This window comes from Colobus angolensis, unplaced genomic scaffold (genome assembly GCF_000951035.1).
Source record: "Colobus angolensis palliatus isolate OR3802 unplaced genomic scaffold, Cang.pa_1.0 Scaffold92, whole genome shotgun sequence".
Taxonomy (NCBI): Eukaryota; Metazoa; Chordata; class Mammalia; order Primates; family Cercopithecidae; genus Colobus; species Colobus angolensis.
In genome coordinates, this window is record NW_012123154.1 from 5,763,431 (window position 1) to 5,787,318 (window position 23,888).

General features: G+C 38.5%; 1 protein-coding gene across 1 annotated transcript; it reads left to right on the top strand.

The window, feature by feature from the left end:
- Positions 1-23,450, top strand: GGH (gamma-glutamyl hydrolase (conjugase, folylpolygammaglutamyl hydrolase)). The gene is made up of 9 exons (XM_011931936.1): positions 1-109; positions 2,989-3,103; positions 7,847-7,897; positions 11,149-11,233; positions 12,152-12,290; positions 14,243-14,349; positions 14,432-14,522; positions 20,841-20,978; positions 23,080-23,450. Exons 1-9 carry the CDS (start codon positions 1-3, stop codon positions 23,199-23,201), a joined length of 957 nt encoding a protein of 318 aa, XP_011787326.1. The 3' UTR covers positions 23,202-23,450.
- The last annotated feature ends 438 nt before the right edge of the window (positions 23,451-23,888 follow it).

A 23,888-nucleotide genomic window follows, 5' to 3' on the forward strand; every position in this document is an offset into this window, starting at 1 on the left:
ATGGCGAGCCCGGGCCGCCTGCTGTGCGTGCTGGGCCTGCTACTCTGCGGGGCGGCGAGCCTCCGGCTGTCCAGACCCCACGGTGACACCGCCAAGAAGCCCATCATCGGTAAGGAGGCTGTGCGGGGCCGCAGCATATGGGGAGGGGCTGGGTGTCGGCGCTGGGCGCCTCCCGCCGCCGCGCTCCAGCCGGCGCGTCCTACCGGGGAAAACCCCCATATGTGCTTGGCTTTTGGTGCAAGGAGGACCCCGGGCTGGGTACCATTTGGGTCATACTGAAATGTACCTGGTTGAGGTGCCTCGTTCATGCCTTTAGACCCATATGGCTCTTAAAGATGGGAGGGAGGAGGGTGCACCGTGAAGAATCCTGCGGATTTTCTTTTTTCCTACATAGCTAGGACTTTATACTAAAATAAAACATTTCTTTTTCGCACATAGTTGGGAATTTTGTACTCATTTACATCTACACGTGTGTGCATTACATTCGTCAAAATGTCTCGGGTTGAGGGCGTATTTAAAATACCAGTGCATTGTAATATAAAATCAAGAAATTAAGGTATAATTTGGATTTTGTCGTGTTCAGTAGCAGAGGACAACAGTGGCTAATATCCTAATGTAGGTTCTATTTGACGTTAAAATGCAGTACACAATTTTTCGTTTCCAACATATTTGTGTTTTAAAGAGATAGTAAAATCAGTCTGTGTTACCGAAACACACATTTGAGACAGGCCCAAGGAGGACTACCTAGGAGAAATCATCCTGGGGTTAAAATTTGCCCAGAGAAATTTGTGTGTGGACATTAAGATTAGTTTTATTTTGGCTGTAGGATTATGCCTTTCATACTATTTTTTTCTGTGAAGATTATCCCTGTATTCTGTAAACAGAAGTTAGATGAATGTTTTTTCATATAGGTAGTGCCCAATTTTCAAATGGGTTGCTTACTAATATTTAGAACTTATTTCATAGCTGTTTAACATGGTGATTTGATTCTCCACGAACTAACTCAAGCTGTAATTAATGTAACAGGTTGCATATTGTGTGTGCAGAGAAGAGAAAAAAAGCAGAGGGGATTGTTTTCCCTTTCCTAGAATCAGGGGTAGCCCTGTGTCAAATATTTAAAAAACGGGCTTTGCTTTTGGTCACTGAGATCAGCACAGAATCGTTAACTGAGTACCGACTATGTACACAGTCTTGCTCTAGGAAGTGCAAAGGATTAAAAGATGACAAGGAAGCTGCAAAAGTTAACAGATGGCCTTAAATTATTGGTGAAATTTTGGTCACATTTTGAGGGACAGGGAGAACAGCTTGAGCTCTTTTCCCAGGGATGGGAAAAGTGAGTATGCTGGGCCCAGGGGAAGGGGAGATACTGGTGGAACTCACTTTGATGTACTTCTCTTTCGGGTAACCCTTGTGCTCCCATGATGCCCCATGTCACCTTTGTGGTACCTCACTCCATGTACCCTGTACCACTCCATTTCCTATGACATTCCCAGTTCTTTGTTCCCTAGCCAAACTTTGTATTCCTTAGTAAAGATGATTTTACCTACCAGTAAGGAGAAAAAGTCTTACTGAACAAATTTGGTCGTTTGATATGTTACCTGAATACCTGATGAATGCCAATTGTAAGAAGCTGGAAATACAAAAGTGAGTAATACAGACAACAGCTCTTCCTATCAGGTGGCCTACAGAGACACTGAAAGTGTTCCAGATGCTGAAGTGCTGAATAGTAGTAGGCACAGGTACTCACCCGACAGACGTGTTTTGATGTGTGCTGGTTGCTGTACTGTGCTGGGGCTGGGTTTCACTGGTAAAAGGAGGCCAGAGAGATGGGTGGGGCAGAGCACACAGGGTCTTACAGAGTTTATTAAAGTTTAGGGACCCACTGAGGTAGTCAAACAAGGTGGTGACACCTGCTTGCTGATCTGTCTCTCCCTGATCTCCTTTCCTATAGCTTTCTGCCTTCATTCACCTGGCTCTAGTAATATGGATTCCTTGCAACGTGACAGGCACCTTCCTGACTGCTGGCCTTTTCTCTTGCCTTTCTTTTTTCCTGGATTCCTCTTTTCCCAGATATGTGAATATGGTTTACTCTGTCACCTCTCTGGAGTCCTGGCTCAAATGTCATGTTTTACCTTCTCAAGGAGGACTTGCCTGGCCACCATATTGAAGACACTGTCCTTTCCTCCATAGATGGGATCTCCTTCCCCACCTTCTTTCTCTCCTTAGTGCCTACAACCAGCCACTCTATATATTATGCCTTTTTATCTTGTTTATTGTTTGGCCTCTCTCCCTCCCTGATACATATTCGAATTAATACACACAGGGTAGGGGTTTTTGTTTGGTTCTCTCATATTCATGCGTCCCCAGCACCTAGTTTGTTGCCTGGCATGAGGTATAATTCTACAGTATATATTGAATGACTGTAGGAACAGGAATGGTGATGTGATCCGATTTGCTTCTACATGGGGAGCTGCTTGGAGCTTGAGGGATTTCTTAAGAAAAGATGTAACAAGACCTTCTAAGAGTCTATTATAGGGCGGTGGGGAGAGAAGAGATATTGATAGCTTGGGCTAAAGTAATGTTGGAGAGGTGTGGATGGAAGATATTTTCACTCCTTTGCTTCATTGTCAGGGAATCAGTGTGTCTGTGAGTATGTGTGGGAAAGGAGCGACAGCCTTGTAGATTTAAGGATCTGTATTCTTTAGATGGATTCTAGGTCTACAGTTGTGTGAAGGCTGCATATGCTACTGTAAGTCTTCTTTGGGGGCTTACTTGGCTTCCCTGATGTGGTGAGAGATAGATCTACTTGAAACTAAGATTAGCCTCCCCTGCTTCTTTCCCACAGCCTGTGGGTGGACTTGGAGGAGAAACTTCCTATTTAATTCTGTGAATTGAAATAATAAAATATGATATTTTTGCTGTGATAGATTTCAGTTTCTGAGCAAGAAGAAATTTGCTTGAAACTAAACTTTTTTTTTTTGTTATTAGGAATATTAATGCAAAAATGCCGTAATAAAGTCATGAAAAACTATGGAAGATACTATATTGCTGCATCCTATGTAAAGTATTTGGAGTCTGCAGGTGCAAGAGTTGTACCAGTAAGGTATGATTCAGTGTTTTTTTAAATTTTACTCTGTAAAGAAATTGCTGCATATGGCCGGGTGTGGTGCCTCATGCCTGTAATCCCAGCAATTCGGGAGGCCGAGGCGGGTGGACTACCTGAGGTCAGGAGTTCGAGACCAGTCTAGCCAACCTGGTGAAACCCTGTCTCTACTAAAAATACAACAATTAGCTGGGTGCAGTGGTGCACACCTGTAATCCCAGCTACTGGAGAGGCTGAGGAAGGAGAATCGCTTGAACCAGAGAGGTGGAGGTTGCAATGAGTTGAGATTGTACCACTGCACTTAAGTTTGAGCAACACAGCAAGACTCCGTCTCAAAAAAATAATTACTGCCTAATATCTCTAAAATTAGTGCTTTCTCTTTATGATTACATTGTTTAAATGCAGTAACATTGCACCTGATTTTTGCCACAAACATGTTGCTTAGAGTCTCTCATTGAATTGTTCAATGTGGGAAGCTGTGTGTTACCTGTAATGTCATTAGAGGTACTGTATGTCATATGCATTAGCATCAAGAATGAAATGATAGTTTCCTTTACCCCAGAAAAGGTGGTCCTCACAGACACTATGAAGGTAATGGAGTAAAAGAATCTAAAATTTATGCAAACTCAGAGTGGGAGAGGGTGGTTGTGGGGGTGAGAGATAAAAAATTACATATTGGGTACACTGTGCATTACTCAGGTGACTCGTGCATTGAAATCTCAGACTTTACCACTATACAATTCGTCCGTGTAACCAAAAGCCAGTTTTACCCCAAACGCCATTGAAAAAAAACTTAAAAAAAAAAAATCTACAGTTTAACCAGCTTTATTCTATAATATTAGGATAGGAGAGCACTTAGGGAATGAAGGAGGTTTTTAGAAAATGACTTTTAAAATACCTTCACACTCTACTTTAAAAGTTTGTAAATTACTAATGCATTAGAATTGCTTCAGTGTAGATTATAGGTATTGCAGTTTTAAAGGCACTACATTATTTTTGTGATAAAATGTTCCTATAAGAATAAAATGATTCATCTCATATTTTCATTTAGAACTGAATTCTTCCCATATTTTTCATTTGGAAAGAGATAACAACCAGATTCTTATATGTATTTATAATATTTTGTCAGCTAAAATTAATGTATTTTATAATCTTTCAGCACCCTCATCTAATCCATTTTGAGTGATTTCACACACAAAACACTATTTATTCTATACAGCCTGTTTCTGCAAATAATTTCGCATCAAAAATTATAACAAAAGTACTGTTCAAATACTACTAATAAAGCCAATATTACAATTTAGAGAATTGTACCACAAAATGGCTTTAGGTTTAGATTTATAAGAATTGTTTTCTCATATGATCTTTTACATTTAAATTAACTGTTTCTACACCAAGATTACCATTTGCTTTTGATATTAGTCTTTCATATTTTAGTAGCATATCTAATTTTACAAATGACATTTTGAAACCCATATAACCTCAGAGTTTTAGAGCTGGGGAAGAGGCTCTAGAAACAAATCTGTCACTGGTGAAGAGATTGAAGTGGTAATCAGTAGCCTCTCAACGCAGAAAAGCCCAAGACCAGCTGGCTTCACTGGTGAATTCTACCAAACATCTAAAGCAGAATTAATACCAGCCCTTCTCACGCTCATCCAAATAATTGCAGACAGTACAATTCCAAGAATGAACCCGAATGTAAACTAGGATTTGGGCAATTATGATGTGTCAGTGTGTTTTTATCAACTGTTACAGTGTACCACCCAAGATGTTAATGGAGGAAGCTATGCATGTTTTGGGGCAAGGGTTGTATAGGAATCCTTAACCTTCCCTTCATTTTGCTGTGAACCTGAAATTACTGTAAAAAATAGTCTTTAAAAAAATAAAACAAAATGCCTTAAGGCAGGTAGACCAGTTTAGAGGTAGTTGCGGTAGGCTAGGTGTGAAGTGTTGAGGGCTTGGCTTAGACTGGTGGTGTGGGAATGATAGGAAAGTGTTTAAAAAAAAATCACCAATATATGATGACTAATAAAAGGGCACAGGGAGGAAAAAATAGATAAGGATGATGGAAGTTTTGAAATCATGGGAGTTTTGAAACTGAATGACTTCGCAGAATATTGGTATTTGTGAGAGATGCTGAGAACATGACTGTCAGCATGTAGGTTAATTTCCAGCTTGAGTTCTCAGAGTTCGTTTAAGATACATTGTTGGAATCATGAGATCCTGTAGAAACAGTGTAATACATAAGGGCTAAGTTCACAGACTAGCCTGCAAATGATTATCTGATGCAGAACAAGACTGAAATGATCATGATAATATTAGGTTCATTTCTGAATTTTGGATGCTAGGAGTCAACTTCTGTGGTTTAGAAGTGAAAAGGAAGATATGGGAGACCTGGGAAGCATTCTGAAATGGGGCAAGACATTTGTCTTTGGTTTCCTTCTGCCTTCTTCCTGCTACCTTCTCTCTCAGGTGCTTGGTGCTCTCAGGTTGTCATAAATTCCCAGTGCGGGACTAGTGGAAAACAGAATGTCCTGCTTCCTCAGAGGTAGCATACAACAGCCCATGGGCTGCTGCTTTTGGTTTAAAAATATATTTTGTTCACACTGCGTTTTAAAACACAAATCAGGCTGGGCACGGTGGCTCATGTCTATTATCCCAGCAATTTGGGAGGCCGAGGTGGGAAGATCACTTAAGCTCATGAGTTTGAGACCAGCTTGGGCAACATCGAAAAACCCCTATTTATAAAAAAATTTTTAAAAAGCCGGGAGTGGTGGTGTGCACCTATGGGCCCAGCTACTCAGGAGGCTGAGGTGGGAAAATCACTTGAACCCAGGAGGTGGAGGTTGCAGTGAGCTGAGATGGTGCTACTGCACTCCAGCCTGGGTGACAGAGCCAGACCTTTCTCAAAAAAACCCCAAAGACCACAAATCAGACTTTATAAGAGTCTGAATTTTTGGTTCTTTTGAAGACAGTTATTTGGATTGGGGAATGGGGCAGAGACTCCCCATTGGCAACAGTGCTTTGCCATCCTTTTCATGCTGCTACAACTGTGTCATTTGCCATCATCACCAGGCTTAAGCCATTTCCTTACACTTAAGGAGAGAATAAACTGTTCTCATACCTTGTTGAAAGGGTCTTTTGTTTCAAGAAATGTCTGATAACATGCAACTTACAGCTGTATTCTCTGCCAGGGCCCCTAGGCACCAGAGTTGTGACATGGCACACTCCTTCCCCTGTGACAAGCCTCCTAATAGTGATAAGTGGGGACCAAAACTATAGTCATGGACAGTGTGGGAACCATTTATTTAGACTTAATGAAATGACTGAAACTAGCTTGCACTGCTAACTGGCAGGAGTTCTTGGAGTGCAGCTGTGTGATCTAAATCCATTTTGGTCCCTGATGGTAGTGGTTGCCCATTCTGGTTTAAATATCCATGGGGAGAATTCTGGGTCCTGACTGGTTGGTTCCTTTTTATTGCCACAATCTGGGGAGATTAGATTGGCAGAATACTGGGTACATGTAGATTCATATTTCACCTCCCTGTCATTTCCCAAGGCAGGGCTACCTGTCAGTATTTTCTCCACTTAAGACCATGGTAAGCACCATTCTGGTGTCACTCATTGCTTTGTGGCTCTCTGCCAGGAAGAGATTACTATGAACTTGTGAAAGACAGACCTGGACTTGCAAAGCTTGTTTGGACTTGAGAGTAGATCCCGAAGTTGTTTGCTGGCAAAACACAGCCTGTGTTCTGGATATCACAGGTGTCTAGTTAATAATCGGTGTGAGGGATCTTACCTCCCCCTAAAACTTCTTTGAGGGCAGAAATGGACTAGTTGACGTCTAGTCATAAGTCTGCTTCCTTTAGGGCAGGTTGAGAGGACAGGTACCATTTACTCTCTCGCAGAAACCGAAGGCTGCTAAATGTGGGAGAGTTCTTGCAAGGATTTCACTGACTTGGTGCTCTCTTCCCTTACTGTTGCATTTTATTGAACTTTTGGGAGAGCAGATATCTTACTGTGACTTAGTAAATGTTGTCGCCGTATGTCACAGATTAATCCCATCTTTTTTTTTCTGGAGAAAGGGAATAAAGTCACCGATAATATGGCAATTGTTAGGAGGCCCTTAAGGGGTGTTTGATCAAGGGTCTTTCAGAGTAATTACCTGGGCAGTTAGGCTGTTCTACAGTCATCTCTCTGTAGTCTCTCAATTCAGACTAGATCTGAACCATCCTGACTTTGAAATGCAGAGTAGTCCCTAGACTCTTGCAGCTAGTTTGTTGAGGTAGGGTGAAGCAGAGACTTGGCATTTATTTATATATTTTTTCATCTGCCAGAGCTGCCTGTAGTTAAATAGGCATGATAAATAAACTTACTTAAAGGAGTCTTTACATAAAACTACTGACTATTCTTACATTTCTTTTTGTAGTTTTTGGTTAGTAGAGAAATTACTGGTGCCTAAATCTCACAGTCTTTAATGTTTTGCATACTAAAACATACTTCACAATATTAAATTACGTTAGATCACAGAAAAGCATATTTACTTGTCTTATTAGCAAAACAAGGATAGAATTATGTGGCTTTCAAGTGGTTTGCAAAAATGCCTCTAGGAAAGTAGATAATATTGTCTAGTAATTAAAAATTAGTTTTTATTTGGCTTTTTAAAAGTAATGTGGTGACTTCATTTAGAGGTTTACTTGTAAGTTTCACAAATATAACAATAACTGTTTTTATTGTTTTCAGGCTGGATCTTACAGAGAAAGACTATGAAATACTTTTCAAATCTATTAATGGGTAAGTTGGCAGCACTGGTTTGATGTGGTATATGAGTGGTCTACATATATGTCTGCTTTTGTAAAAGAAATCATACAAATATTATACATGTCTCTTTGTAACTTAGAGTGGTATAGTATTAGTTTTCTGAGTTCTTTTATAGGATATATTTTCTTGGGAGATGCAAAAGTTCTTCAAAAGAGGAAGAGGCAGGTTAGGAAATGTATAATTGTTACATAGTAGACACACATAATTTTTTTAAACGTGTGACTTAATCTTTGTTCTTTTAATGCTTGTCTTAAATGTTTGAAGCTACCTTGAATGGCGTGGCATACTGCTTGCATTTGGAGGTTGTAAGTCCAAAGTCTGAGGATGTTGATTTTTTTTTTTTTTTCAGGTATATTGGAAAAAACTGTTCTCTCCTCTGGTTTCACCACAAAAGATATGTTAGCTCACAGAACAAGACTTCTAATCATATGAAAAAAAAATGTTCACCATTACTCTTAATTTTAGGAAAGAAGGCTAATTACAGCAATCAAAAACATTTAATTACCAAGTTGGCAGAAATCAGAAAATTTGCTTATACGCTATAGGGCCTGTGAGGAAACAGGCATGCTCATACTTTATTAGAGGAAATTGTAAATCATGTAGTCTATTTTGGGATAATGTTGCAATACCTATTGAAATTAGAAGTACATACACCCTTTGACCTGGGAACTTGAGAAGGAATTTTATTTTATAAATATATCCCACCTTGCATGAAGACTTAGACTCAAATATATGCATTGTATTAGTAGTATTGTCTGACTGTCACCCAGTAGTCCATCAGGTGAGAATTGGTGAAATAAAACAGACTATGTACATTTAATAGAATACTATGCAGGAATTAAAAAATGAGGCTATCTGTAGATGCTGACTTGGATCACCATTGTCCCCCATGTGAAAAAGGCAAGGCATGTGATGGTGTGTATAGCATACACCCCCCGTTTGCTTTTTGTTAAAAGTCAGGGTGAAGAGATATGCATATTTCTACAAATCAACACAGCAGATTTTAATGGCAGTCATTTCTGATTGGGAATAGGGTGGGAGGAAGTATTTTACTGTAAAACGTTTTTTAAAGAGAGCTTTATTATTTTTACTTCTAAAACCATGTTAATTTATTGTTTCTTTTTAAAAAGCCATGTTTACAAACACCGCATGTTCTCACTCATAGGTGGGAACTGAACAATGAGATCACTTGGACTCGGGAAGGGGAACATCACACACCGGGGCCTATTATGGGGAGAGGACAGCGGGGAGAGGGGAGGGATTGCATTGGGAGTTATACCTGATGTAAATGACGAGTTGATGGGTGCTGACGAGTTGATGGGTGCAGCACACCAACATGGCACAAGTATACATATTTAGCAAACCTGCACGTTGTGCACATGTACCCTAGAACTTAAAGTATAATAATTAAAAAAAAAAAAAGCCTTGTTTAGAAAATTATTTGCCTTCAGTTCAGTTTGGTTCAGTAAACATTTACTCTAAAATCATTTCAATTTAGTAAAACATTTACAATGCCCAGTATGTGCTGTGTGCAAGGTACTTTGGCATGGACAAAGATCATTAAGTCTAGGCTACAATGTAATAGTAGAACCTCAAAAACAGACCTTTTGAATCACTTCATTTTCTTCCCACCCTCTCCCCAGTTGCATTCCTGTTTGGAGAGGAATCTGAAATCAAGTAGCAGTGTAGACAGTAATACATACTTTTGGAGGCTAGCCTGTCCATTTGCTCAGTATGTCTTCATGCAAACCACCAAAATGAGTCCATTTTCTATCTTCCTCACTTGTTTTCTGCATTGCCACTAATTCTTGCTCCTGTAGGCCCCTTTTCTCTCTCATGTAGTCACTGAAAGCTGCACTCCAAAGTGGGTTAAATTGGGGGCATTGTTTATATCTCGGAGTGTCACCAGAAAATGAGCTGTATTCTAATGTGACTTCAAAAACACCTTTATTGAGTCACTATTATGCATTGGACCCCATAGTATTTTGCAGGGGGAATAACAGAGGTGAAAAGACAGAGCCATGCCTTAAGGAGTTTGTCATATAGGAGGGACAGTCAGATTTTGCTGCATGAAAGGACTTTGGGGTTAGACATACCATATTTGATCAGAGGCAGCTTTTTAAATACTAAGTTAATGTCTGTAAGCTGGAGACCTGGGATGCAAAACATAAAAATTAAAAAATACTGAGTTAATGGAAAGAGAGAACGCTAATGAGTCTTCCCTAAGCCACTTTTAATTGTGGGATTTTCTGCTTGGGTTTGTGGTAGATATTCTCCCACACAGATGCTTGTATGTTTTCTACCAGACTGTGATCTTTCTAACAGCAAAACCACTCATGTTTGTCTCTCTAGGCAAGTCCTGAGTCTAGCTCATGGAAGAAACAGAATATATTTCTTGAATAACAACAGTCTCACAAGTGATATTTCACATATCTCAAACTTGTATTTAAATATTTTCAACATTTTAATATGTTTAATACCATTTTTCTTATCTCTTTTGAATATCCTTGGTTCTTTCAAGACCTTGCTATAAATTTTAAATTTAAAAGTTTAATTTTAAAAGTTGGTATAAAAACATGGTAAAATAGTTTTCTATATTTCACCTTTATAAGTGTGTAACATAATATCAAATATTTTTGATTGCCTTCTTTTCTTAGACTTTTTGTAGACTCGTACTTATGTTTCTTGAAAAAAATGTTCTAATACCGTGCGTATTTCTGAAGAGACTCAGGGTGATAAGAATTAAGTTCTTGTAGAAAGTTAATTCCAGCTTAAATATATTTTTATGAACAGCTTGTTCTTTATAGTTAAATTATTTGTGAGCTAAGTCCTACCCACCTGCAATTGATTTGGCATCACAGATCACCTTCTTTTAAACCGGGCTAAACCTGGAATTTTGTCTGTCTTTGATATCTAGCTCCGTGTACTCTTGCCCCTCCCCTACTTATTTACTTTTAATTTTCCCACACTCTATTTCATCAAAGAAACTTTTTGAAGAAGTTTTTGGAAAATATTCTCTAAAGTGTTGTTAACTGCTGTAGTTTCTGAATGGCTGGGATTGTAAATATTTTATAATTTCTTTTTTGTTTTTCTAATTTTCTTCAAGGATCTTATTGCATGTGTAATAAGAAAAGTCATTTTAAAATAAAAAGCTTGTTTTCTGTGTGTGTATGGGTCAGGGGTGGCAAAATACACCCTATTTGATTTATATGACGTTGTTTCAGAATCCTTTTCCCTGGAGGAAGTGTTGACCTGAGGCGCTCAGATTATGCTAAAGTGGCCAAAATATTTTACAACTTGTCCATACAGGTAAGTATCAGCTATTGCTTGTTATTCCAGATGCGTTTTTGTAAGGTTTGTAAGTTTTAGTGAGAGTAGTTCTTGTTTTAAGCAGATGGTAATGCTCTCTTCAAAATTACCCTTAGCCTCATCATACCTTTAACCTTGAGGCACCTGTTCTTGGCTGCGCCCAAGTGAAAGTGTTTTCCATGTGCTTCATCTAAGCCTGGGCTTCCAGAGACCCTTCAGAGCCCTGCTGACTGGTCCTCTCTTGATGCTTGTTAATGTGAACCATGTCCTCATGTGATGTAGACATTCTGATGTCTCTCTCTGTCCTCTTATTTATTTTATTTTATTTTTTTGTGGCATTGTTTCTCTGTTATTAATTGTCACTTCTTGAAATCTGTTCTTCTTCCCAACTCATTCAATCCTATTTGAACTTTCTTCACAGTTACCGTAGACTCCATGTTCATTTATCAAGCAGAGCTTCTGAGCCTCTGACTTCGCCTTTGTAATGGTCACAGTGGGACTGCCTTTGTACCATAGCTCAAACCCTTACTGTTTCTCTCCTCAACTATTAACAGTGATTTTTAAATTAATCTTGCTGGCCCTAGTATCTTACCAATCCCCCCTTAAATATTTCCCTAAGTAAGTGTTTTTAGCCTTTGAAATACTTGTTTCAAACTTTTAATAGCTAAGATCAGTAATCTGTAGGCTTTTATAGTCTTTGGGTCAAGATATACAGTGTGTCCACAGCTCATGTGTTCCAGCCTGTGTGGGAGCTTGGTCTGAAGAGAGATTAAGTGATAACCTACTTATGGATCCTGGAGAATTCTTCAGAAATCCATGTGTAACTCAGGTGCCTGTTTGGTAATGACAAAAGATATGGCTAATTTTTATTTTGAAAAGTTTGAATAAATTTAGTTTTCTCTTTTTCCACCTGCGAAGAGTTTTCATGATGGAGACTATTTTCCTGTGTGGGGCACATGCCTTGGATTTGAAGAGCTTTCACTACTGATTAGTGGAGAGTTCTTATTAACTATCACAAATACTGTTGACGTGGCAATGCCGCTGAACTTCACTGGAGGTAAGAGTACTCTTTTCAACCCTTTAAAAAATATTTACTGGGCAGGATTAGTAAGTAGCAAATATGAAAGTAAAAGTACTTATTTTTATTTTCTTTTTAGCCTTTTCCCTGAAGAAAAAAATGCTTACAACATTAGCATTTAAATTATTTACACAGGTTGAAGATGTGAATGCCCATCCTTGTACTTATTTATGAGGATGACTTAAGGAATTGTGAATTTTAATAACTCATTGCTTCTAGTGATATCAGGACTGTGTGTGATGAAGAACTCTGAAATGGGATCTGATTTTGAGTCCTAGCTTTCTCACTTTGACCTTGAGGAATCATTTTTACCTCTGAGGTTCAGTGTCCTCATTTGCAAAAGGTCTAACGCTTAGGGTTTTTTTTTTATGAGAATTAAGTAAGATTTTTTTTTTCTTTTTTTCTTTTTTTTTTTTTTAGACAGAATCTCTGTGTCACTCTGGAGTGCAGTGACGCAATCTCAGCTCACTACAACCTCCACCTCCAGGGTTCAAGGGATTCTCCTGCCTTAGAGTCCTGAGTAGCTGGGACTACAGGCGCCCCACCACACCTGGCTGAATTTTGTGTTTTTAGTAGAGACAAGGTTTCACCATGTTGGCCAGGCTGGTCTCAAACTTCTGACCTCAGGTGATCTGCCCACCTTGGCCTCCCAAAGTGCTGGGATTAGAGGATCCACTGGGAAGCGCTATGTTTACTCAGTAACCAGGAACTCCAGTGAATTTTGGTGTCTAGAGTTTTTACTGGAATGTTACTATGAAATAATTGATTGAATCATTGCCTATGTGACTGAACTCAAATCTGCAGCCCCTCTTTCATACTTGGAGATTGATTGGGCTGGCTCGAAGTTTCAACTTGCTGATCATGAAGTTAGTTTTTCGAATGATTAGTCTTCATCCTGAAATAATTGGGGGACCCACCTTGAATTACCACATTAGCATAACAAAAATACTTTTATCACTCCAGGAATTCCAAGGGTTTTAGAAGCTTCCTGTCAGGAACCCAGGATGAAGACCAGAAAGATTCTTAATGATAGCACTCTGTATAAGTAGATAATGATTATTGTTGGTTACTTGATCTCTGAATGCTTAGAATTGAAGCCACCAGCTATTTCTGTTCTCTTGAGAATTTTGCAAGGAAAGTAGCAGTCATACTTAAAACTTATAGAATGCTTTATGCTTTTGAAAGCTCTTTCTTCCATTGTCTCACTTAATAATTGCAAAAACCCAGTGGGAAGTACTGTTTTGGTCAGAGTACTTTGGTTCTGTTGCCAGAACCCAGTTTATACAGAAAAGTAATGTTTCAAGGTGCTGCGATTTTCATGGAAGTCTCTAGCAAGAATAAGGGGCCTGGTTTGCAACAGCTGGCACTATCGCCTTGAAAACGTCAGTCTTTTTTTCAAAATCTATTTGTTGGTGTTTGAGTCTGTGCAGTACCTTCAGGGTTGACCACTAAGATATATTGCTTTTTGATCTGTTTACTGAGTCAAAATTTCTTGGCTTGGTTCATGTTATTTTTTACGTTGTTTGTATTTTTATTTGTTTGTCCCAGATACCTCTGAAAATATGTTGAAAGTTTTGGATCCTTTCCTGGGCAGATACGTACACCCATGGAAAGTTTTAACTGTTTTTCAGAATAGTCTGTGGAAATCTAGTTAAGATTCCCTGCCTGTTCTATAGCTTGCCAATACTATATCAGAAGAATTTTACTTATTCATGTTAAAATTCTAGAAGAAAATTACTTATATCTGGAGCATATAAACACATTTTGTAACTTGATTGGAATACTTCTATGGAAATGATGTGTTTTGCTTATCATTTAGTCATCTTGATTATGTCTTCATAATGGCTTCGCTTTGGGTGCAGATAAGTGATTTCAGTGGATTTTATTTTTTGTGTGTTTAAATTATTTCTCTTGCACTTAAATTATTTCAGGTCAATTACACAGCAGAATGTTCCAGAATTTTCCTACTGAATTGTTGCTGTCGTTAGCAGTAGAACCTCTGACTGCCAATTTCCATAAGTGGAGCCTCTCCATGAAGGTATCACACTAATTACACAATGAAATTAATATGTTTAGAATAACTACAGAAGTAATCATTTTGTTTTATTTTCGTATTATAGAATTTTACGATGAATGAAAAGTTAAAGAAGTTTTTCAATGTCTTAACTACAAATACAGATGGCGAGATTGAGTTTATTTCAACAATGGAAGGTATATCACTATAGCATGTACACTTTATTTAATTTATTTTATATTTTTGAATTTTGATTTTGTATATCTTAAAATCATGTTACTTTGGGGCCTGAAGATGGATGTTAGGCATTTTGGGAGACAGGAGATATGTTTTGTCCATGTTTCAAATTAATTGCAGTTTTCCTGGGTATTTTCCTGAATGGGGTGGTGAAGAAGAAAGGTAAAAGAATAAAGGAGGTGGAGATGAAGAAAGAAATGAAGAAAGTGACTTCTGTTTCTGGCAGTATTGCAGATGAAATACCTAGATAGACTTTCCTCCAGCCAACAACAAACTAAATGTGGGTGATAATGGAAAAACCTAGTAAATATGCTGATCAATTGGCAAAGACATAAAGATACTCAGGTTCAAAATTTTAAGAGTTGAGTGGAATGTTTAAACCAGTGTTATTATTGAATCAGGAGAACTTGAGACAGTCAGGACCCTCTACATGGAGCAAGACCTGGAAGGCTATACCTGCAATGTAAGGCTGAACTCAAAATACAGCTGGAATCACCCCTACAGAATGGCAAGGAGAATTGCCCATCCTGAGCCCTGGGGCTAAGGCAGTGGGGTGGGGGGCAGTGAATAAAGTCTTGAATGTTTATAATGATGGGCTGTTCTCCTAGTGTGGCCAGCCATTATACTAACTGGGAAGTTGGACAAATCTTAAGTAAGTAATTTTGTTCAAGGTTGTCTCAGACTGGTAATGCCCTCACATGTGAGGCTGAAGCAAATGTAAATAATTATTTTGAGAGGACCAGAGGTTCATCCCAGGCTTCAAGGAATTTCCATATATGAAATTTGAAGGAAAATGAACACTTCACAGTCAAAATACTACTAATGTACAAGCAAGCAAAGTACTGTGAATGAGAACTAGCAGAGATAACAGAGGTGGAAGCAGACCTGCATAAATGTTAGATATTAGTATTATGAGATAAAGTATAATATATTTTAAGTTTTAAAGAAAGAAATAAGAATGCTTGCAAATATAGGCATGAAACAATCATATTTGAAAATAACCAAATTCAGCTATTAGAAATTATAATTGAGGCTAGGTGTGGTGGCTCACGCCTGTAATCCCAGCACTTTGGGAGGCCGAGGCGGATCTCCTGAGGTCAGAAATTCAAGACCAGCCTGGCCAACGTGGTGAAACCCCATCTCTACTAAAAATACAAAAAAAAAAAACCAAAAAAAAAAACAAAAAACCTGGGCATGGTGGCACGTGCCTGTAGTCCCAGCTACTTGGAGGTTGCAGTGAGTCGAGATTGTGCCACTGCACTCCAGCCTGGATGACAGAGCAAGACTGTTTCAAAAAAAAAGAGAAGAAATTATAATTGAAATAAAACCCTCAGTAGACATGTTAATCAGAAGGTTAGACATAGTTGAGGAGAAATTAATGAACTAGAATTGAAGAGATGTGAAGGAAACATTCAGAATCCAACATAGCCAGACATGTAAATGTAAATGCCAAATGTGTCAGAAGAAAGGTGGGAATCTGGAGGGTAAAGTGATTTCTTACATACCTAACCAGAACTCTAGAAGGAATGGGAAAAAGTAGGATAGAGACAGACTCTTTTTTCTGTGTTTAAAAAAAAAAAAAAATTCAGGTGGATAAAAGACCTAAGGAGAAAGGCACACTACAATAAAGTATTAGAAAAAATAAAGGAGAATGTCTTTATGATCTTGTTTAAGGGAAGGAGTTTTGAAGACAAAATATAAACAAACCATAAAGGAAAAGATTGATGAATTCAATCAAATGAAGAAGTTGTGTTCATAAAAGAAAACAAAGTACACAGAGAAGAAAAAAAGGGGAGGTATTTGTAATGCATATAACTGACAAAAGTTATGCATCTACCTTACATAAAGTAAAACTATGATTTAAGAAGAAAAGGTAACTTATGAAAAATGGATATGAGGGCTGGGCATGGTAGCTCACGCCTGTAATCCTAGAACTTTCAGAAACCAAGGCGGGCAGATCGCTTGAGGTCAGGAGTTTGAGACCAGCGTGACCAACCTGGTGAAACCGCGTCTCTACTAAAAATACAAAAATTAGCCAGGCGTGGTGGCATACGCTTGTAATCCCAGCTACTTGGGAAGCTGAGGCAAGAGAATTGCTTGAACCTAGCGGGCGGAGGTTTCAATAAGCTGAGATTGCACCACTGCACTCCAGCCTGGGCGACAGAGTAAGACTCTGCCTCAAAAAAAAAAGAGAAAAAAAAGGATATGATATTTGAATAGATACCATGTAAGAGAAACTTGTCCTGTCCACTTATGGCTTGGTGAGATAAGTTGCTCAGTGTAATTACAGGGAATTAATTCATGATCAGGGAATGCAAATGGAAACCAAAGTAAAAATCATTTTATACCCATCAGATTGGCAAAATTAAGAAGCCTGCTGATAACTAGTATTACCCAGGACGTGACACAGCAGGTGCTCTCATGCACTTATGATTGGAAAACATTTTGCATTTCTTAGTAAAATCAAACATTTTCCAGTTTTGTTACCTGACAGTTTTATTCATTGCTTAAAAAATACCTTAATTAAATAATTTCATATACCAGCAAAAAAATGGGAAACAACTCAAAAGTCCAATAGTGCAAAGGATAGGTAATACTACATAGCTATTAAAATCAGTGAGCACACTGGTGTGTACCACTGAATGAATCATGAAGACAATTTTGAGTTGAAACAAGTCCCAAGGGAATACATGCTGTATATTTTCATTTATATGATGATTAAAATTTGGCAAAAAAGAAAATGTATTGTTTGGTGGTAAATCTAAGGCAAGGATGCGGTGATGAATACTTATGAGAGTCCTTCTCACTGGGCTGAAGGGGTGGGAAGGACAGTAGAAGGGCTTTGGAAGTATTAGTCATGTTTCCTCCTCCCAATCCGGCAGACCTCACTACATCAGCATTAACCACCTGCTACTTGGATTGCTGCAGCAGCAGCCTCCTAAGGCTTCCACAAACCCATCTTCTTCCAGCCACCCACTCGTGGTCTGCTGAAGTACCAGTCTGATAGTATTGCCTGAACAAAACTCCTCAGTGGCTCCTCTGCATTAGAGGATGAAGTCTAGATTTATGAGTTCACTTCCTCCACGCCCTCTCTCTGCCTTCACCTCCAGCTTGTACCCTGCATGACCTTGCTACACACAGCCCTTCCACAGAGCCATGCTTCTTGGCTCTGCGCACCTTCTCATGTGCTTTCCTCTTCTCTGAAAAGCTCCTGCTTTCCCCTATTGGTTTCTCCTGATGAACTCTTAGCCATCTTGAAAAACCCAGGCCACTTGTCATCTGTAGAGGCCTTCTCTACCATCATTCCTCTTCTCCATCACCTTGGTGCTTTGTGCTATGTGGGAATGTTTCCTAAGAGCACGTATTTGCTCTTGTTCTATCCCTCTAGATGAAGAGCTCTTTGAGATCAGGAACTGTATCTTATTCTCCTTTGTGTTTCCAGTGCTTTATGTAAACCTCATAGATGTTGAATGAATGCCTACTTATTTAAATGACAGAATATTGGGTTAGAAGTTAGGGAATCAGGTTCCATGTTGGTTCTGCTTTTGACTATGCCATACCAGGCTCATTTGAAAATTTTCTCCCACCTCCAAAATAAGAACACTTGAGATGCTTTATTATTTGCATATTTTCTTTCCACTCTTGATACTTTTGTCTAAATCAGTGAGGCAGGGTATGATTCCTCATTTTCAGGAAACTGCACTGGTCTTTTAGTAATGCAGTTTACTAAAGAAGAATAAATCTCACTCGTTACTGAATGTCGGTGACTTCAAAAAGTTTATGGGAAAATTTGAATTAAAATATAAAAATAAAAACTATAAACTTTGTTTCTCAAGCTCTATCAAGTTTAAGACATTTTTGCCTATGATGATACCAGCCTTTTAGTTTATCCCTAAAGAACTGAGGGTCCTGTGAATTGCACCATGTCAAATGCAGTCTTTTTTACATTCTTAATGGAAATGAGTGCCCTTTAAAGACTTTTTAAGGTTAGGAAACAAGAATAAGTCAGAAGGAGCCAAATCAGGACCATAAGGTCCTAATGGTTTGTCATCAAAATGCTCACTAAGTAGCCCTTGTTGGATGAAAGGAATGAGCAGGAACAATGTCATGCTGGAGAAGGACTCTGGAGAAGCTTTCTTGGGTGTTTTTCTGCTAAAGCTTTGGCTGACTTTCTGAAAACACATAAAAAGCAAATGTTACTGTTCTTTGGTTCTCCAGAAAATCAACAAGCAAAATGCCTTGGAGCATCCAAAAAAACATTATGACCTTTGCCCTTGACCAGTTCACTTTGGCTTTGACTGGACCACTTCCATCTCTTGGTAGCCATTGCTTTGATTGTTTTCAGGTTCATACTGGTAAAGCCATGTTTTATCTGCAGTGGCAGTTCTTCAAAGTAATGCTCTAGGGTCTTGATCCCGCTTATTAAAAATGTCCATTGAAAGCTCTCCTCTTGTGTGCAGCTGATCTGTGTGCAGTGGTTTTGGCACCCATCGAGTGGAAAGTTTGCTCAACTCTGGTTTTTCAGTCAGGGTTGTGTAAGCTCTCCCAATTGAGATGTCTGTGGTATTGGCTATTCTGCTGTTTATTGTCCATCTTCTTCAATTAAGACACGAACAAGATACATATTTTCCTGGCAAATTGATGTGAATAGTCTGCCTGGAGGGCTTCAACATTGTTTCATTCCGTCTTAAAATGAGTTATCCATTGGGAAACTGCTGGCTTCTTTGGGGCATTATCCCCATAAATTTTTCATAAAGCGTTAGTGATTTCACCATTCTTTCATCCAAGCTTCACCATAAATTTGCTATTTTTTCTGTCTTCAATTTTAGGAAAATTCATATTGCTGTTACAGGGGTTCTTTTAAAACTGATGTCTTATCCTTCTTAGTGCCTCACACTCGATCCTGTTCATACAAGTTACTTCAAGTTTATTTTGGTGCAAAAAAAATGTTGAAACCCTTGCATAATTTTTTTCATAGTACACATTTTCCATGAGCTTTTTGAAGACTTCTTATATATATGTTATGTATGTCTCTCTTTCTCTTTCTGTCTCTGATTCTATTGGATGTAAATCCTTTTTATGATTTAAGACATTTTTGGTCCTCAATAGTGCTTCATGCATTGGAAAATTTACTAGAAGATCTGCTTTTCAGTTAACTGTACATCACAGTTAATTTGCTAGTCCCCCAGCCTGTGGGCCTCTTGCCGGTAGCTTCACAGCTAGTCCCAGAATAGAGAGGAAGAAATGATAGTGTCACACGGAAGTGGGGGAGGCAGGGAGCTGAGTGCCTGGAATTGCATGAGGCGGGTGTTTCCTCTCGTGAATATCCACAAAGCTGGGATAAAATGTTTCCCTTCTGGGCCTGCTCTCTAGTCAGAAAGCTTACTGGGATGAGAATGGACAGTGCTCTTCCCCCTAGATATCTCTTCTTTCATTAATTGTCTTCATTCCTCCAAGTACTTTCTGATGGTGGTCATGGTTACAATTCCAAAGCAAAAAATAATAGAGGGGAGATTTTTATTTTTTTCAAATCAAAATGAGGAAAGGCACATCTGAAAAAGAGATGAATATGTGTATTTTTCTGAAGGTAACTATTATACATATTCACATTTTTTTGAATTGTGGAATTGTTCATGCTTATGTAAAAGTAGAGAGAGTAATATGAACCCTGGGTGTCTGTCTAAGTTAGCTTCGACGATTGTCAATAGCTCTGTGTCCCTTCTTGTTTTATGTCTGCTTTTAAACTTCTAAAAAATATTTTAAAAATGTATACCACAAAGTCATCAGTCATTCCACAGACTGAGAGAGAGAGACACACAGTTTAGGCTGGGACAAACTGGCTTGTGGGAAAGGACACCAGAAGTGCTGCCATACTTCATTCTCATATGAATAAGTCATTATGAGAGGACAGGAAAGCATGCTATGAGACGGGGGAGAAAGAGACCCACTGTGGAAGAAGCTTGTATCACCAATAAAATGTGCATCTGACTTTTGGGCGGGGATGCATTCCTCATCTCAGCTTCTACTTTGCTGTGAATATCTCGAAAAGCAAATCGCTGTATAAATTGTAAAAGGTTTGCTAATCAGTGAAATACATTACTGGGAATTTTCACATTGAGTGTGAATGGAAATTATTTTGTGTCTGAGAGAATATGTACAATTTTACCTTGTCTGCTATTGTGAGTTATAACATGTTTTACATAAGACATAAACCAATTTCATTATAAGTAACATCTTAAACCATTCTTAGTACTTACTAATTTGTGTTCTTCTTACAGGATATAAATATCCAATATATGGTGTCCAGTGGCATCCAGAGAAAGCACCTTATGAGTGGAAGAATTTGGATGGCATTTCCCATGCACCTAATGCTGTGAAAACTGCATTTTATTTAGCAGAGTTTTTTGTTAATGAAGGTAACATGAGGGCATATAATTTTGTCATTTTGGGGTAGTTTTGAAGAAAATTGCCCTCATCTGAACTTTTACCTACCTTTTGGCTCTATAAATGTTTTGGAAGTTCTATAGGTTTAACTTTACTGAATAATACAAATGTTAAGTAATGTGAAAGCCCTGAAATTGAGATATTAGGTATTCTAATAAAACCAGGACAGTTACTTCAATTAACAGTATCACACGTGCTTCAGTGGGCAGAGTTCTTGAACAACAGCATGAAGAATGTTGAGAGTTTTTTCTTTCTTTCTTTCTTTTTCTTTGTTGTTTCTGTTTTGTTTTGTTTTGTTTTGTTTTGACAGGATCTTGCTCTGTTGCCCAGGCTGAAATGCAGTGATGTGATCATAGCTTATTGCAGCCTTGAACTCCTGGGCTCAGGGGATCCTCCTGCCTCAGCATCCTGAGTTGCTGGGATTACAGGTGCACACTACCATGCCGAGCTCTTTCTTCTAGGATACTTTTCATTTAGATTCTTCCCCATTACTCTCCATTTTTTAGAATAATGCTTTAATTATAACAGTCTCTGAGAATTAGGTGTTACTTTTCCAAGACAGTGATAGAAATTGAATATATACCACCAGTTTGTGATTTTAAGGCTACCTGTCTGTAGGCGTTGGCATAGTAGAGAAAGCAGATAAACTCTGCCTGCTTTTTGGTGATGAAAACATAGACATGTTCGTGCTGTGTTATGTTTGTGGTAAACCAAGAATTTGGTTGTAAATGCTCATTTCTTAGTTGAGTATTTTAGGTACAATAAGTCCTATGATTTAAGCAGAACTGTGTATAGCAGGTCCTTGAACAACATTGTTTACTTTGAAGCCGTTTCATTATAACATTGATGGAAAATGGTTTTGTTATACATTGTTTTGCTTAAAAGTAGTACAAGAACCTATCAATGATGTTAAGTGAGACTGTAAGACAGAGGTACAGAAACAACTTGTAAAGGATAGAGATCACTTTAGTGAGGTATAGCCATTTAAAGACTTCAGTGAACTTTGTTGTCATTCCATCTCCAAGCTTGTCCTAAGTTTTTATCAACTCTCCTGCCCTTGCTGGGAAGTTAAGTACTTCCTACTGAGTTTACTGTGCTTTAGAATTATGCAAAGCTGAGTGGATGGTTTAATGACAAAAACTCCAAATTAAAAAAAAAAGTATCCCATATACAGTATTAGTCCAAAGGAACGTTTTCATGTGTGCGTGGAGTGAATGAGGGCAGCAGTGGCAGTGCCGCATTTGCTGCAATAGTAGTCACGTGGCATTTGGTCTATGTGGTCTTTATCTTCCAACATTATTCTTTCTAATAATGCCGTAAGAGCCTGTATTTACTTTGACTTTGGGAGCTTTAGGAGCTCTCACCTTCTCACATTCCAGCTTCCATCATGCCAGACTTCTCACTGTGCCTCCTGGGTTTTCATAATTCTACCTTACCCGTGAAAATGTCTCACTTCTCCATCTGCCTCAGCTTCGCCAGTTTCTCCATCCTTTTTCCTCTCGTAGCATCCAGTGATGATACGCCATAAAAACATTTTTATATGATTCTGTGTGGTTACGAGGCTGAACTTCTTGAGTGTTAGGACCTGTTCTGTTTATATTTCCATCCCCAGGCTGTGTATCAAGTCTTGTGTACACGTAGCCACTTGGTAAGTATTTGAATGGGTTGCAGAGTGAGTGAGCACCGCATGGGATATGCTGCAGGGCGAATGCAGCACAGCTGCTGTGTCTGTGGGCGACTGTGCCATAAATCGGGCACTGCTTTATTTGGGGAAGTGTTGTAAAGCATTTCCCTCCCTCCCTCCCTCCTCTTACTCCTCCTCCTCCTCCTCCTTCTTCCCCCTCCCCCTCCCCCTTCTCCTCCTCTTCCTCCTCCTCCTCCTTGAAAACAAGTTTATTAGAGAAGTAAAGAAAAAAAAAAAGATGGCTGCTCTATAGGCAGAGCAGTCGCATTTCTCTTCTTGTTGATATTTTCCCACTTAATAATGCTGATTGCAGGAAGAAATGTTATAAAATAGTCTCTTGAAGCTTTTGTCATCTAATATTTTTAAAAATTAACTTTTTTTTCTTCCAGCTAGGAAAAACAACCATCATTTTCAATCAGAATCTGAAGAGGAGAAAGCACTGATTTATCAGTTCAGTCCTGTTTATACTGGAAATATTTCTTCATTTCAGCAATGTTATATATTTGATTGAAAGTCTTCAATTTGTTGACAGAGCAAATTTGAATAATTCCATGATTAAACTGTTAGAATAACTTGCTACTCATGGCAAGATTAGGAATTCACAGATTCTTTTCTATAATGTGACTGGCTCTGATTCTTCATTCAGTATAGGACTATTTATATAATATTTGATAATTAGTGAGACATAAATAATCAGAGTGTTTTCATGGAAAAGCCTTATATCTGAAGATTGGAAAAAATAAATTTACTGAAATACAAATATTTTTTCTAATTGATTTGCTTTGGAAATAAATACCATCCCCTACCTGCCCACCCCGTCCTCCCTGCTGAAAAAGAAAAGAATCTTTTAAAATCCTACCACTTGTTCATTGTGATGTCTCCCTCCTTTGGGTCTCAGGAGTATTTGTGTGTGTGTGTGTGTGTGTGTGTGTGTGTGTGTGTAGGTGTAGGTATGTGTGTGTATGTGTGTATCTCCTTTTCTGCCCTATGTTAACTTCACATTTCAAGTGTACACATCCTGAAAACAGAGTCTGTGTCTTGAAGTTTTTATCTTTCACAGTGTCTAGACCAGTAGGCCCTCAGTAAGTAATTGTCACTACTTGTAAGTTTTTTCCCATGGAAAATAATTTAAAAGCTGTCATATATTTATTTTGGCACACTTTAATGTACTTTTCTTTGTGTCTTTTTTTTTTTCTTT

Bases quoted from the DNA above. Each gene is read 5' to 3' on its own strand.
- GGH (XM_011931936.1), top strand. From the start codon at position 1: ATGGCGAGCCCGGGCCGCCTGCTGTGCGTGCTGGGCCTGCTACTCTGC. The intron at 11,234-12,151 runs GTAAGTATCAGC...CCACCTGCGAAG, and splicing joins TTTACAACTTGTCCATACAG to AGTTTTCATGATGGAGACTA. The intron at 14,350-14,431 runs GTATCACACTAA...TTCGTATTATAG, and splicing joins AGTGGAGCCTCTCCATGAAG to AATTTTACGATGAATGAAAA.